This window comes from Notolabrus celidotus, chromosome 20, assembly GCF_009762535.1.
Source record: "Notolabrus celidotus isolate fNotCel1 chromosome 20, fNotCel1.pri, whole genome shotgun sequence".
NCBI classification, from domain to species: Eukaryota; Metazoa; Chordata; class Actinopteri; order Labriformes; family Labridae; genus Notolabrus; species Notolabrus celidotus.
In genome coordinates, this window is record NC_048291.1 from 2083628 (window position 1) to 2098456 (window position 14829).

Here is a 14829-nt window from a genome sequence, read left to right on the forward strand (position 1 = left end):
GGTTACACTATGTGGAGAGTTTAGATGAAAACAGTGACCTTCCATTGACCATGGGGCAGCTCATACCAGGGATTACTCATTGGAGGTCATAGATTTTTTAATGTCAGTGCAACCTGAACTCATGTAGGGGGGTAATAAAGCGTGGAGAATCAGCCCTCTCCTGTCAGCCTGATGCCCCACTTTCAGAGGACCTAAATGTGAGTGAAAGGTGGTGACATAAGTGTGCGTCCAGCTGCTGTGAAGGAAGGGAAACTCAGAGGAGGAGGAGGGCGGAGACTCTTCACCCTTCAGAGTGGAGGCTGATTTGTTCATCCCTCGGTTCGGCAAAGGGGGGCGAGGAGTCAGCACCTCCAACCTCTGTCTTCGGAAGAAAGGCGCAGCTGCTGTGGAGAGTCTCTGGAACGAGGCGCGTATTTTGCGCGCAGAGGCGTCCGGATCGTGCCAGAAGTTGCCAGTCGCTCATTGAGGTTGCCCAGAGAGTTGGACGAGCACACAAAGGGGAGCGTGATAGAGAGAGTTGCTCAGTGGAAGCAGATAAAGGAGGACAGGGAAGACGAACGAGAAGAGGTGACCCGGCCGAGGCGACATGTTTGGCATGATCAAAAACTCGCTCTTCGGAAACACCGAGGAGACAGAGTACAAGCTGCTCAGCAGCGAGACGAAGGTAAGTCAGAACTTCATCACTCTGATGATTTCATTTATTTTAATGTTCCTCTCGAGCTCTCTGCGGGGCTTTGTGCGCGTGTGCAGCGATGATTGCGCACGGGACAGTGAAGGTGAAGTCGTCCCTTAATGTTTGCAGGAACATTAATCACACTTCTCTTTCACTCAGATGTGTTGTTGCAGTTTTTGCCTCCTCTGTGTCTCCTGCTGCTCTCTGCAGCCCTGTCACCTTGACTGACAGCCCGACAGTTAATTACTTGTGACCTATAAGGGTTCCTGCTGCGCCTCAGTGTGAGGCCGAGGGGGGCAATCAGCCAGAGGTCTCTGCCAATCAATGAGCAGACTTGATTAAAGATGGTGATGCTCTTTGGCACCTGATAACAACAACAACACACTCTGAGTTTACTACAGTCAGGGTGTGTGTTCCAGATTTATTGGTGTGTGTAAAGAAGCTTTTTTCCATCCTGACATTGTAGAAGCTCCTCAGTGAGGAGAAGGAGGTTCCTGTGTGTGTGTGAGTGAAACCACAGAGGTCAGGCTGCCCTGGAAGAGGATGCGGATCAGGCCTGACCCATGAGCTCATCCATGGGTTGGATGTGTACACTGATACAGGGATCATTAGGAGGAGGAGGACAGTGTCAGTAAGCTGGCGTCACGCTCTCTCTCTCTCTCTCTCTCTCTCTCTCTCCCCCCTCCTCTCCCCTCCTGTTGATCTGATTAACTTTAAACATGTTTGACATTATTAAAGTCTGAACACTTTGGAGAGCTCGCTCTAAACTCAGTGATGTGTTGTTCGCTGAAGCTCTGCCAAACAGCCCTTTGGAGGGGTCTTCCCTCTGCGCCCCGCTGCCCCACAGTGCTCTGCTGTAGAGCTGCCATGTGTTGTCACATTTGGTGTTTGTGTTGAGGGGCTTTTGTGTCTGATAGCAGCTCAACATCTGACAGGAACACAAAGACAGACTGATCGAGAGGACGAGGGTTTACAGCCTAACACACCAGAATCAAATGACCCACGCTGACCAACACAGGCACAGGATGACAAATCTACTCTTTACCTGCACTTCAGCATCTTTTTATGAAGGGATTACTTTAAAGAGGGATTACTTGAACCAGCTGCATGTGTAGAATATCTGTATTTGAATGATTTCATTTAGAAATACTCAAAAAAAAATCCAGCTTTTGCTGCAAAACTCTGATAGAAAAGGTTTACACTGAAGTCCAATCTGCTCACAAGTCCACCAAAACCAACAATGAGGGAACAATCACTTAGTTAACTAATCCAATTGCAGCATGTTGTCACCTTTATGTCCACTTAACTTCCTCTAAAGGTCAGAGCTCAGCGGTCTTCAAATCTCCGGGCCCGTCTGACCCAGTCTAAATGTCAGGTATTGAAACCAGAGCTCGTCACCTGATCCGAGGAGCGTCCGCCTGAATCTGACACCTTACACTGTTAATTAAAACTGACACACAATACAGAGGGGCTGTGTGAGCAGGACACACACACACACACACACACACACACACACACACACACACACCTTCAGTATGACATCTGTAGGAGCAGCAGCACAGAGGAGGAGTTCAATCAGAGGTTTGAAAGAAGATCATCTTGAAGTGACTCGACAATTTAGCGCTCGGTGTGTTGATAATACCTTCTGCGTGCTCCGTTCAGACCCAGAGTAATTATAACTGTGTAAGCTGGTATAAGACAGCAGATAAACACACACACACACACACACACACACACACACACACACACACACTGAAGACAAATTAATTGCACTACTTAGCCGGAGTCAGGCTCTGCTCCTTGGTTTGTCACCAGGAAACAATGTTAATGACGGTCTCACAGACAGGCCGCGCAGAGCAGAGCAGAGCTGCAGTAATTACTGCGCAGGAACGAGGGCACCTGTCAGAAGTTAAAGCTTCATAATAACATGCTGCTTAGTTAAATTTGGGCTTCCTGCGGGGTGGGTTCAGAGTAGGTGGATGCTAATGACACAAATACAGCAACATGAAGACGTTCAAACTTCTCTTTTTACATCTTTTACATGATGTTTTCAGGTTTGATCAATCAATCAATCAATCAATCTTTATTTGTATAGCACCAAATCACAACAAACGTTATCTCAGGACGCTTTTACAAACAGAGCAGGTCTAGACCACTCTATGTCAAATTATGAACAGAGACCCAACACCAAGACAGGGTAAGACTCAGTCTGACCCCACCTTAATCCACCATGAGCATTGCACATCACAGTATTTAGCTAGTTACAGCAGAGTGGACAAACTTCCTTTAACAGGCAGAAACCTCCAGCAGGACCAGACTCATGTTAGACAGCCATCATGCCTCGACTGAGTTGGGTCTGTAAAGACAGATAGAGGGGAGTAAGAGAGAGAAGTGATAGTGATGAGACGAGTCGTAGAAGCTGTTGCCGCTGGAGTCCAGCACGTCTGTATCAGCTGGAGTCCAGATCGTCCGCAGCAGGAGGACGTCTACGGCAGCTCAGAGGAACCTACGAGACAAGGGAGCTCAGGGACTCCAGAAAGGTCTATGGTTAGTAACTTTAATGGGACAGGCAGAGTTAAAGTAAGTGATGAAGGGGTTGGGGGGAAGGGGGTGAGCTAGGATCCCAGTGTGTCGGTGTGCCAGTTCCCCCAGCAGTCTAAGCCTATAGCAGCATGACAAAAGCTGGTCCAAGCCTGATCCAGCTCTAACTATAAGCTTAATCAAAAAGGAAAGTTTGAAGCCTACTCTTAAAAGTGGAGAGGGTGTCTGCCTCCCGGACGCTGACTGGTACATGATTCCAAAGGAGAGTGGCCTGATAACTGAAGGCTCTACCTCCCATACTACTTTTAGAGATTTTAGGTATAACTAGCAAGCCTGCATGTTGGGAGCGTAGAGTTCTAGAGGGGTAACAGGGCACTATGAGCTCTTTAAGATACGAGGGTGTCTGATTTTTAAAGGCTTTGTAGGTTAAAAGAAGGATTTTAAATTCTATTCTACATTTTATTGGGAGTCAGTGTAGAGAAGCTAACACTGGAGAAATGTGCTCCCTCTTCCTAGTTTGAGTTTGAGTGTCCTTTAAGGCAGGGTTCTTAAACTTTTTGGGGCCAGGGACCCCTTACAGGTGAGAATGACCCCCTCATAATTATAACACAGATTAAGCTTACTACCATTTGCACTCTTAGTTCCCCTTTTAACTATTTGTATTGTAAAACGTATCAATGTAAATCCTTCAGACCTGTACCATGGTGATAAACAGATAACACTTCAATTTGAATCAAGTAAATCCCACTTGTATCCTTTAAAACAGAGGGTCATTTCATTCCTTGTGGACTCAACATGACAGCATTTAGACTTTTCAAGTGATTGATCTTAAAAGCTTTCAGAAAATTAACAGTAGCAAGTAGGGGTGACCCCAAATAGTTGAATATTGGACGATTGGTTCTAACGAGTCTTAGTCGACTGCCAATCTCATAGTTGAATATTTGCATATGAAACGTGGATCATTCCATTCAAACCATGGGGGTGCTCAATGTCTAATTTTACATTATATTCCTGTTTCCTGTAAAATAGTGTCTCATATCCTATTTTTATATAAATATAAACTTATTGAATGTAATTCTGAGAACAGCTCTTGAAGTGTTAAATCTCCTTAAAGGGGTAATTAAATCTCCCCTGGTAATTAAAGGTGGACTCTCCCATTTAGCAGGACCTGTGGAGCAGACGTTCCTCAGCTGGTCTTTAAATCTTTCTACGTTCATGGCAGCTCAAAATGTCAGGAAATAAAACTTCAGTTGATCCTAAAAAACTAGTGATGAAGATGAGGAGCAGCTTCATGAAGAGGGCTGTGAGATCAAGGATTACCGGACCACACAAAAACTGTACGGGGGCCAAAAGAACCAGGAGGGATACCCCAAAGCTGTCTGAAGCCTCAAAAACAATCCACAGCATCCCATCCACCTCCACGCCATCAGAGAGGATATTCTCAAAGACAGGATTTACAGTCAACAAAGACAGGAGCGCACTTCTGCCCGTACACACGATGGTGTTCCTCACGTACAGTTTGAAAAGACTCAAGCGGACAAAGACGAGATGAAAGACTGTTGTAAAAGGTTCTGTTAAGAGATTTAAAAACCCTTTAGCTGGTTCAGGTCTGATTTTGAACATTATAAACATGTTTAGTCTTAAGTTGGACAAACTACCCTCTGCAGTGCTGCTCTCTGCTGTGTGAACACTGTTTAAATATCTCCTGATTCCTTATTCTATAGTGGAGCGTTGTTCCATGTTTAACTGATGGTGGTCTTATTTGAGTTTTCTCTCCTTCATCACCTCGTTGTTTTTGTAATATAGATTTAAAAAATCAAAGTTTTATGCTTCTAATATTCTGTTGTCCCTTTGACTTTAAGCTCTGAGTCTCTTCATTGTAAAGGGTTATGTGTAATATTGTCATGCGGTCACCATCATGCAGACTTTGGGTCAATAAGGAAAAACAACAAACATTCCACTATTCATCCACTACGGGCAAAATCTGATGAATCAGATTCCACTAAGCAGATCCTTAGTCAGGCTCACCCCTAGTAGCAAGACTCACATATCCCTTCAAGCCACTAAATAAGAAGCCTTCTGCGCTTCTCTGAAGTCGTGGTCAGGTTCACCATCTGTGTTTTCTGGCGGATGTACTGTATTCCTTGCTCTATGGGCACAATATGCTGGTTTCATTGGCGCAAATGGTCCTCATCTGTACACATGCTGTTTTTAATGACACAGCACAATTTTATAATTTATTAGAAATGTATTATAATTATTTCACGGACCCCCTCGCTATGGTTCGTGGACGCCACTTTGAGAACCCCTGCTGCAGGGGACAGAAAACGTGCTTACAGGATATGAACATGCTTAAATGAGGATGTGCAGAGGAAGCCCTGATGGTGGTGTTTTTGCAGCAGGTCTCACGTATAAAACATCACATCATCTGCAAAACGATCAAGCGTAAACTTTACAGCAGCTTCCAGAAGATCAGTGATAAACATGACATGGAAAACACACAGAGATGACATTTAGAAACAGACTTAAAAGACTAAAAGTTACAAGTTTATAAACAAAGAGATGCCTGAAGGGAACATAAAACATACATACAGGGACTATCATATGTAAACATGAGAATGTGCAGAGGAAGCCCTGATGGTAGGTTTTTTGCTTGTCTCACATGTAAAACATCACATCGTCTGCAAAAGGATCATCTGTAAAAAGGACATTTACAGACAGGTTAAAAAAAAACACTGTACAAATTATATACAAAGAGATGACACTTTGCACTACATTATAGATTTTGGTTGCCTTAAGGGACTATAAAATATACCTACAGCTACAACTTTATGCAAACGTGAGAATATGTAGAGGTAAGAATGCCATAAATGTTGTCATTTTTTATGGCTCGTCTCACATATGAAACACCACATTGTCTGCAAACAGATAAACGGTCATTTTTACAGCAGCTTCAAAGATGTCAGTTAGAAACAGGCAAAAAAAAAAGACCAAAGTAACAAGTTTATATACAAAGAGATGCCTTCAGGGAACATAAAACATACATACAGGGACTATCCTATGTAAACATGAGAATGTGCAGAGGAAAGTATGCCCTGATGGTAGGTTTTTTGCTTGTCTCACATATAAAACATCACATCGTCTGCAAAAGGATCATCTGTAAACTTTACAGCAGGTTAAAACTAATGAAGTAACAAGTTTATATACAAAGAGATGCCTTCAGGGAACATAAAACAGTCCTACAGCTACAAGCTGATGCAAACATGAGGATTGGCCAAGCGGCAACCTCCGGTCTTAAAAAATATGAGTCCAATGCGGAAGTGCTAAAAACTGCAGTTCATCGAGGATCCACTTGACGCTGGCTCCGGGAGTACAGGAAGTCACATACACATGAATGGGAAAAAGACGATCTTTACAGCAGAAATAAAGAAGTTTACAGCCTGGTACAAAAGACCAGTGTAGTCTGGATAGCTAATCTCTCTATCGGCACACACTGTGAGGGGGGGGGGGATTTATTTTTAACGCCATGGTTCAGAAGAAATTAAGATTACGAGTTTTTGCCCAAATAAGGACATGACTGACTTGACTCCCGGTCAGGAACACACAGCTGTTGGCTAGGAGGCTCAAACTCCGCCCCTTTTCGTCACACTCTGCCTGGTTGAGTTCTGCATTTCCAATATGGCTGCCGCCACCAATTGGCTTCAAGACAGCGCTCAGGAACAGATGGGTGATGTCACGGATACTACGTCCATTATTTATACAGTCTATGATTCTCTCACATATGAAACACCACATCGTCTGCAAAAGGATCATCTGTAAACTTTAAAGCAGCTTCAGAGATAACAGTGTGAAACAGGCTAAAAAGACCAAAGTAACACAATTATAAACAAAGAGATGCCTCAAGGGAACATGAAACATATATACAGCTACAAGCTGATGCAAACATGAGGATGTGCAGAGGGAAGTATGTCTTTATGGCTGGTCTCAGATATAAAACACCACATCGTCTGCAAACAGATAAACTTTACAGCAGCTTCCAGTGTATCCTTGATAAACAAACACAAAGGCATTTGATTTCAGTGATTAGAAACCTCTTACAGTCACACAAAGAGCTGCACACCATAAAACACCTCACAGATTTAGGCACATTAATGAAACCAGAAGCTGTTTCTAAAAACCTGCAGCACACTTTTCTGCAGGGACCAGAATCCTTCAAAGCTTTTAAAGGCATCGCTCTGCACAGCCGACTGACTGAGCTTCACATTAGCACCACTTTATCATGTTTAATGCAAAACTGTTGCATCATATCAACACTGCTGTGTGTCTGGGGGTGGGGGCGAGCTGTGTGTGTGTGTGTGTGAGACAGTGTGTGTGTGTGTGTGTGTGTGTTTGTCTTTTGACTGTGTGTGGTTATGTAAGACCGTACATCTCTTGCCCATTATTTTCTGTAGGCTGACTGCACACTGCAGCACAGAAGAAGAAATTAAATCAGATCAGTGTAAATATGCTTCATCTGCATCTTATTATTTGGCTGCCCACATCAGTTTCACACACACACACACACACACACACACACACACACACATGCACAGAGAGAAAGAACCCCTCCAAGTGTAAACCCCGCTGGCTGAAGGATTTTGTCCCTGGGGAGCAGATAATCAACATCAGTGTGTGAGAGGTGAATCATATCTGAACTCAACATCTCCGCTTCCATCTCCCATCCTCAGGACGAGTGTGTGTGTGTGTGTGTGTGTGTGTGTGTGTGTGTGTGTGTGTGTGTGTGTGTGCGTGTGTGTGCGTGCGTGCATGTCTGTGTATGTGCATAAGAGCAATGTCTGCATTTGTGAGCATTTGTGCATGTCCTGATGTGTAGCCTTGGTTGGCCTGCTGATGCTTTCACCCCTCACCCTCATCCCCCACCCCCTCTGATTCCTCTTCCTCCCCCCAGGATGGAGTCAGCTTCGAGGTGCGGAGGTATGATGCTGCCAAATACGCTACAGTCTCCTCTGAGGGGAGATCCTTTGACCAAGTGACGGGAGAGCTGGTGAGGAAGCTGCTCATGTACATCGGAGGGAGCAACGAACAAGGTGAGCTCTTACTGGATCAGCTAAAGTTGCATTGAACCTGGAACTCTTTCAGATAGGGCGGACAGTTAATATGAATACATTTAAAAACAAACTGAAGTCAGTGAAAGTGTCTTCTTATTTTAGGACGAAGCAGGTTAAGTGCTTCAAACATGAGGCCATGGTGTGTTGGGTATGGACACCGTAAAACAAAGTGACAAAGAGAATTAAAAACAGTACTGAGAGGCTTGAGGTGAGTGTCTGACATGCACTGATAGACAACATCAGCATAGTCCAAGATGGGTTATATTATTTGAGATATAGTTGTTAAAGATGCTGTATCTTAATGGGATTATTCCTGGTCAAGTAAAGGTTAATAAAAAATAAATAATGCACAAATACGCAGAGATAAGAGATACTGCTTTGTCCACAGGGGGCGCCAAAGACAACATAAATAAGGAGTTCCTCACAGGAGCAAACAAAGGTCAAAGAAGAGTTGTTGATTCACTACGAAGCCCCATCAAACGCCAAGTGCTAGTCCGTGCATACAGAATATAATCTGTGCATACAGAATATAATCTGTGCATACAGAATTATAATCCATGTGAGGGACTTTGTGATCTCTGAGGACTTGCAGATCTGTACCCACAGCTTTGCACCTGCCACTTTTTTCTTTTGGACCTTGAGGGCTGAACTGTGGACTCATGTTTTAAACTCTCACTCTTAGTGTCTAATGAGCTGCAGCTCCTCTGCAGTTAATGCATGATTCAAATATAATACCTCCCTCACTCTGAGTGGTGATAACCTTTATTATTATTCCTCCTGTGTTTTTAAATCAGCCTCTGTGGTCGTGGCCCGGTGCTGGCTCTACTTTTTTAAATTCATGCACCTTGTTTATCTCCTCAGATGATTCTTAATTAAAAAGCTTTCCCCTCGTAGGCTTCTCTAAAGCGATGTAATAAAAAAAAACAAAAGATGGCAGCGACATATGTTTCATTTTTTAAGCACATCCTGATCTGGAATAAACAGCCTGATGGTGCTGAAAAATGTGCAGACGCTCGTGTTGTTTGAGGTCATGATTCCCTCCCGTTCCGTCTGAAAAACACGACCCTGAGGCGACTCCAAGTGCAATCTGCAAACGAGGCCTCGGTGCAGAAACATCATTTAATTTGGTCTCTATTAATAGGATGCTAGATTAAGGTCCTGATCTGCAGAGTGTGGAGTATTATGTTGTTATTCTCATGATCGTGATATGAACCCTAAACCCTAAACTGTGTCATGCTCTCTCCCTTTTTTAAACTCCACCTCGTCTGCAGGTGAAGCCATGGGCACAGCAGCGCCCATCATCATCACCGTGTACCCCCGGAACGACGGGGTTCTGTCTCGCCGCTTGATAGTCAGCATCCGCATCCCCACCGCCTACCAGCAAAGCCCCCCAGCTCCAACCGACGAGGCCATCAAGGTGGAGGAGCGGCCCGGCATGACCGTCTACGCTCTGTAGGTTCCACTTAGAGTGTCTCTAAAGATGCCGTGTGTAGCAGAGAATCATGGATGTGTTTTTAAGTCTCTCAGCGCTAGTTACCATTTTGCTGACATTACTCCACCTGACCTGAAAGCACAGGCAGCGCTGCTATTTATAGAGGCCTGAGTTATTATGTTAAGTTACCTGGAGGGCTGTTTGGGTAGAGCAGGTCCTGAGGCAGGTTAACTTGACCTTACTGGAGCACGTTGGTTGAATATCACTGTGCATGCGTGCCCTTTGAGTCTCTTTTTAATATCAGTTAGAGAGTATAAGCACAGTTCAGCAGCTGGAAGTGATGAACTCAACAAACATATTTACATGTCAGACATGCTCCAGACTCACATGACACGTAGTATGCTTGTGGCACGAACCTATGTACACCAGCTTTTCTTTAAAAAAGATTGGAGTATTTTTCCAGACTGTGTTATGCATGAAGTTCAGGATATTATTTATTTATTTATTTATTTATTTATTTATTTATTTATTTATTTATTTACTTTACTTTACTTTACTTTACTTTACTTCATTCATTCATTTATATATTTATTTATTTATTCACTTACTTTACTTATTCATTCATTTATTTCATTTATTTCACTTATTTTATTTTATTTTTTATTTTTTATTTTTTATTTCTTTCCTTTACTTTACTTTATTTATTCATTCATTCATTTATTTTATTTTTTCATTTATTTCATCTATTTCATTTATTTCACTTATTTTATTTATTTTATTTGTTTTATTTGTTTTTTATTTATTCATTTATTTTTAATTTACTTTACTTTTCTTTACTTAATTTATTCATTTATTTATGTATTCATTCATTCATTCATTTATTTATATTTATTATTTTATTTTTATTTTGTATTATTTATTTTATTTACTTTATTTATTTATTGATTTATTTATTTATTTATTTATTTATTTATTCATTCATTCATTCATTTATTTTATTTCATTTATTTCATTTATTTCATTTATTTCATTTATTTCATTTATTTATTTATGTATTCATTTATTTAATTTATTTAATTTATTCATTTATTCATTCATTCATTTATTTGTTTCATTTTCTATTTTTTATTTATTTGATTTATTTATTTATGTACTTATTCATTCATTTATTTATATTTATTATTTTATTTTTATTTTGTATTATTTATTTTATTTACTTTATTTATTTATGGATTTATTAATTAATTAATTTATTTATTTATTCATTCATTCATTTATTTTATTTCATTTATTTCATTTATTTATTTATTTATTTATTTATTTAATTTATTTAAGTTATTCATTCATTCATTCATTCATTCATTTATTTGTTTCATTTCTTATTTTTTATTTATTTGATTTATTTATTTATGTATTTATTCATTCATTCATTTTATTTCATTTATTTTTTATTTATTTTAATTCCCTACTTCAGTGTTGTAGAGGTTCTTGTCAGCATCAGAGATTCCTTAGAGTCATATTTAAACTCTCTGTGTTTCTCTTTCCTTCTCAGGCAGTTCGGAGGCTTCGCGGCAGAAAGCGAGTTCCGGGCCGAGGCCCTGCGTTTGACACGCACCCTCGGAGAGACGGCGCCATTTCAACGCAAGCAGTACTTCTGCTGCAGCTACGACCCACCACTCAAGCCTTACGGACGCCGCAACGAGGTGTGGTTTCTACAGGAAGAGCCGTAGAGGGACGCCCAATCAGATCGAAGTCATCATGCTGAATATTTACTCGACCTTTCAGTTCTGACGATCCTGTAGCTCTAACAGTTCTTTAATGGTGAGAGCAGGATGGTGAGTTAATGACCTTTGAACCCAAACAGACAGATAGAGATTACCCATGTTGCCTTTACCCATCTCATCTCAGGGCCCAGCTGTTCTAAAGTACACTGATAAGATTAAATAATTAAAATAAGATGCTTAAATGAAATAAAGGAAAACAAAATGTGATTCAAAGATCTTTCTTATCCTGATAAAACCTCCAGTTTGTGATGTTAAAACTTTGGATATTAGTCCAACTGTGCAGAAATCAAGTTACACATGATTCTAACCCAAAGAGGGAAGGGGATGAGTCGAGTGTGAGTGTGTGAGCCGTCTGTTTCTTGGTGTGTTTAGCTTCATAAAATATGGCAAGGTCAATTAGAACATTTCTTTTGCAGTGATGTTGACACCCAAGACATTTATTTTAAATGTGTCTCTTAGATTGTTGCATCCCTACCCTGTGTTAGTAATTAAAATTGGCATTATGTTTGAAAAGAAAGAATGTTTCTACCTAAATAGGGCAAAAAAAAAAAACTTTCAAGAATTATCAAAAATACATTTAAATTGAATAATTAAGAATACAAATTTAAATTAAATCAAACAATTTGATTACATTTTTTTTTTATTATTTTTTAAAAATTAAGGCTAATATATTAATAAAAAATAATAAAATGAAATCAAGTTACATAAATTCTAATTAAATTATTGAATTAATGTATTTAATTGTTACATTGTCATTAATTATTTACATTATTTATATTATCTAAAATTAAAGAATAATTTGACGATGTTTTAGTAGTGTTGATTTAGGCGCCCCCTGTGGACAAAGTATATACTCCTCTTCATAGAACATCTAGATTTGGTCATCTTTAAACCAATCCAGTTTTATCTTAATCCTCAAAGCCTGATATCCTGATCCTGGATTTCCAAAAGGTGGACCGTCTGAACAGCCGGGCCCTGCTGGTTTCACGAACAGTAGCTACACTGACCGTTAGACTTAAGAGCAAAGTGCAGAACCAGCCTCACATACAGTCAGACAGATTTCACCTGGAAGAGACTCTAGATCCTAAACTACCTTTAGACCAGCTGTTATCAAAGTAACTCACTGATTAAACTGTAATATGTCTTTAACAGTGTTGTAGGACTTCAAACCAGGACTCAGCTGTGAGTCCTGATTTCTAAGACTTCTGACTCAGCTTGGACCCGAGCACTGATGACTTGGACTCAGACTCAGAGTTGTTGATGATACAGTCCCTGTACGAACACACCGTAGGGCTTGTGATGTTTTTAATCTAGTTTACATTAAAGCGACGGCTGCAGGGAAACGTTGGATGGACTTTAGGAACACGGTAGTAAACGCACACTTCCTTTCCCCCGCACCGAGGACCAGGACAGAAACAGGAGCTGAGCCATAAAGTAGATCTTGTCTGTATCAATTAATCGGTGGAACGCTGTGGTTGGAACTTAGCTAGCTGTACGTGTCGTGAACTCTGTGGTCACACGTGGGTCTGTTTGTGTGTGGTGGATGTTTCGTGTTTTAGTGCATGACAAAGCTGTCTCTGTTTATTCTGAGTCTCCGGGCTGTTCCATGAGATGTATCTGTACAGTGTGATGATCTGTGATAAGAAGAGTGAATACAATGTTCAGCTTTGATAGTGTTTCATAACATAATAAATATATTATTCAGGAAGAGTGTGACTCACTGGTTGTCTTCTTCTTTTATTTTGGGGAGCAGTTAGTGACAGGACGAGTCTGGTTATGTAAAATACACTCCAGCTGAACTACCGCGAGAGTCCTGAGGAACTGAGCAAAGGAAAGACGATCAACAGAACCAGAAATATACCCAGAGTCACATCAAAAACCACATGCATGACTTAATCAATGCAAACTACAGGTCGACCTCCGTGACCTGGAGAAGAAAGTGCTGAAATAACAAATATGGAGCGCTTGTTTAGCTCAGATGATGGAGCAAGTGCCCAAACAGAGACTTCATTCCTTGTTGTAAAGGTCATAGGATCGATTCCTGGTCCTGACATGATTTAGTAAGTCATGCTTTCTCTCTCCTCACATTCCCTGTCTTCCTCTCAAGCTTTCCTTTCCAATAAAGCCCAAAAAATACTCTTAGGACAGCAACATGAAGGCTTTTCTAGTCCATTACACCCCCCTGAGTAGCACCCGTTCACAAGTTCCTGCTGAGTCTCAGTTTCACTGTAAAAAGGGCGTTCCACTCTGGCTTCCTTTAGTTGTATGAACCTGAAACAGATTTTCTTGCAATCTAACCAGGTCATGATAAGCACCAATTCATCAGTTTCTAGTGAGTCTCAGTTTCACTGTAAATAGTAAGTTATAAAGAGGCTTCACTCCCAGTTACATCGGTAGTATGATCCTGAAAATAAAACTGATACACCTAGGATTTACTCATTAATAAGCCATGTCATTTTTTGAGCTTCATCAATCCCAGAGTGGCACTAATTCATCAGTCTGTGTTGAGTCTCAGTTTCACTGTAAACAGTCCGTTCCACAGAGGCTTCACTCTGGCTTACTTCTGCGGTATGAACCTGACACAGAAACTGATGTTCTTGCAATCAAACCAGATCATTTCTTGATAGTATAAATCCCCTGATAAGCCTCACTTCTACAGTCTCAGCTTCACTGTGAATAGTAAGTTACACTATATAGAGGCTTCACTGTGAAGTAGTGTGAACCTGGAGAAAGGAACAGATATTCTTGTGGTTCACTTGCAGTTAAACCGTGTCATTCTTTAGTTCTATAAATCCCCCTGAGGAGCACCCGTTCATATGTTCCTGCTGAGTCTCAGTTTCACTGTAAACACTTCCACAGAGGCTTCACTCTGGCTTCCTTCAGCTGTATGAAGTTTTTTGTAATGTAACTCTATAAATCCCCCAGAGTAGCAGCAATTTATCAGTGTGTGTTGAGTCTCAGTTTCACTGTAAACAGTTCCACAGAGGCTTCCCTCTGGCTTCCTTCAGCGGTATGAACCTGAAACAGGAACTGATGTTCTTGTGATGTTCTTGTAATTAACGGGTCTTCAGTTTGCTGAAATAACAACATCATGATGCAGATTAGTCAAAAGTCCAAAGTCAAGCTTTGTCAGGTCTGTCCTCAAGAGGAGAAGAAAACTACGTCTACAATGTTTGTTTGTTGAATGGAGGTCTATGAAAGAGGATTAGAGACACTGATGTTTCTTTAGCTCTGACCTTCTTCATGGAATGTTCCATTTGCTCTGACATCATCAAAGACAGAATTCTAGAA

At 40.9% G+C, this 14829-nt stretch overlaps 1 protein-coding gene across 1 annotated transcript; it reads left to right on the top strand.

Moving 5' to 3' along the window:
• The first annotated feature begins 374 nt into the window (after positions 1 to 374).
• Positions 375 to 12072, top strand: LOC117832787 (heme-binding protein 1-like). Its single transcript, XM_034712061.1, has 4 exons — positions 375 to 664; positions 8163 to 8301; positions 9594 to 9774; positions 11307 to 12072. The coding sequence occupies exons 1-4, from the start codon at positions 587 to 589 to the stop codon at positions 11482 to 11484; spliced, it is 576 nt and encodes a 191-aa protein (XP_034567952.1). The 5' UTR covers positions 375 to 586; the 3' UTR covers positions 11485 to 12072.
• The last annotated feature ends 2757 nt before the right edge of the window (positions 12073 to 14829 follow it).

Coding starts and splice junctions, on each gene's coding strand:
- LOC117832787 (XM_034712061.1), top strand. CDS start 587: ATGTTTGGCATGATCAAAAACTCGCTCTTCGGAAACACCGAGGAGACA. Junction 665..8,162: donor TGCTCAGCAGCGAGACGAAG/GTAAGTCAGAAC, acceptor TCCTCCCCCCAG/GATGGAGTCAGCTTCGAGGT. Junction 8,302..9,593: donor CGGAGGGAGCAACGAACAAG/GTGAGCTCTTAC, acceptor CCTCGTCTGCAG/GTGAAGCCATGGGCACAGCA.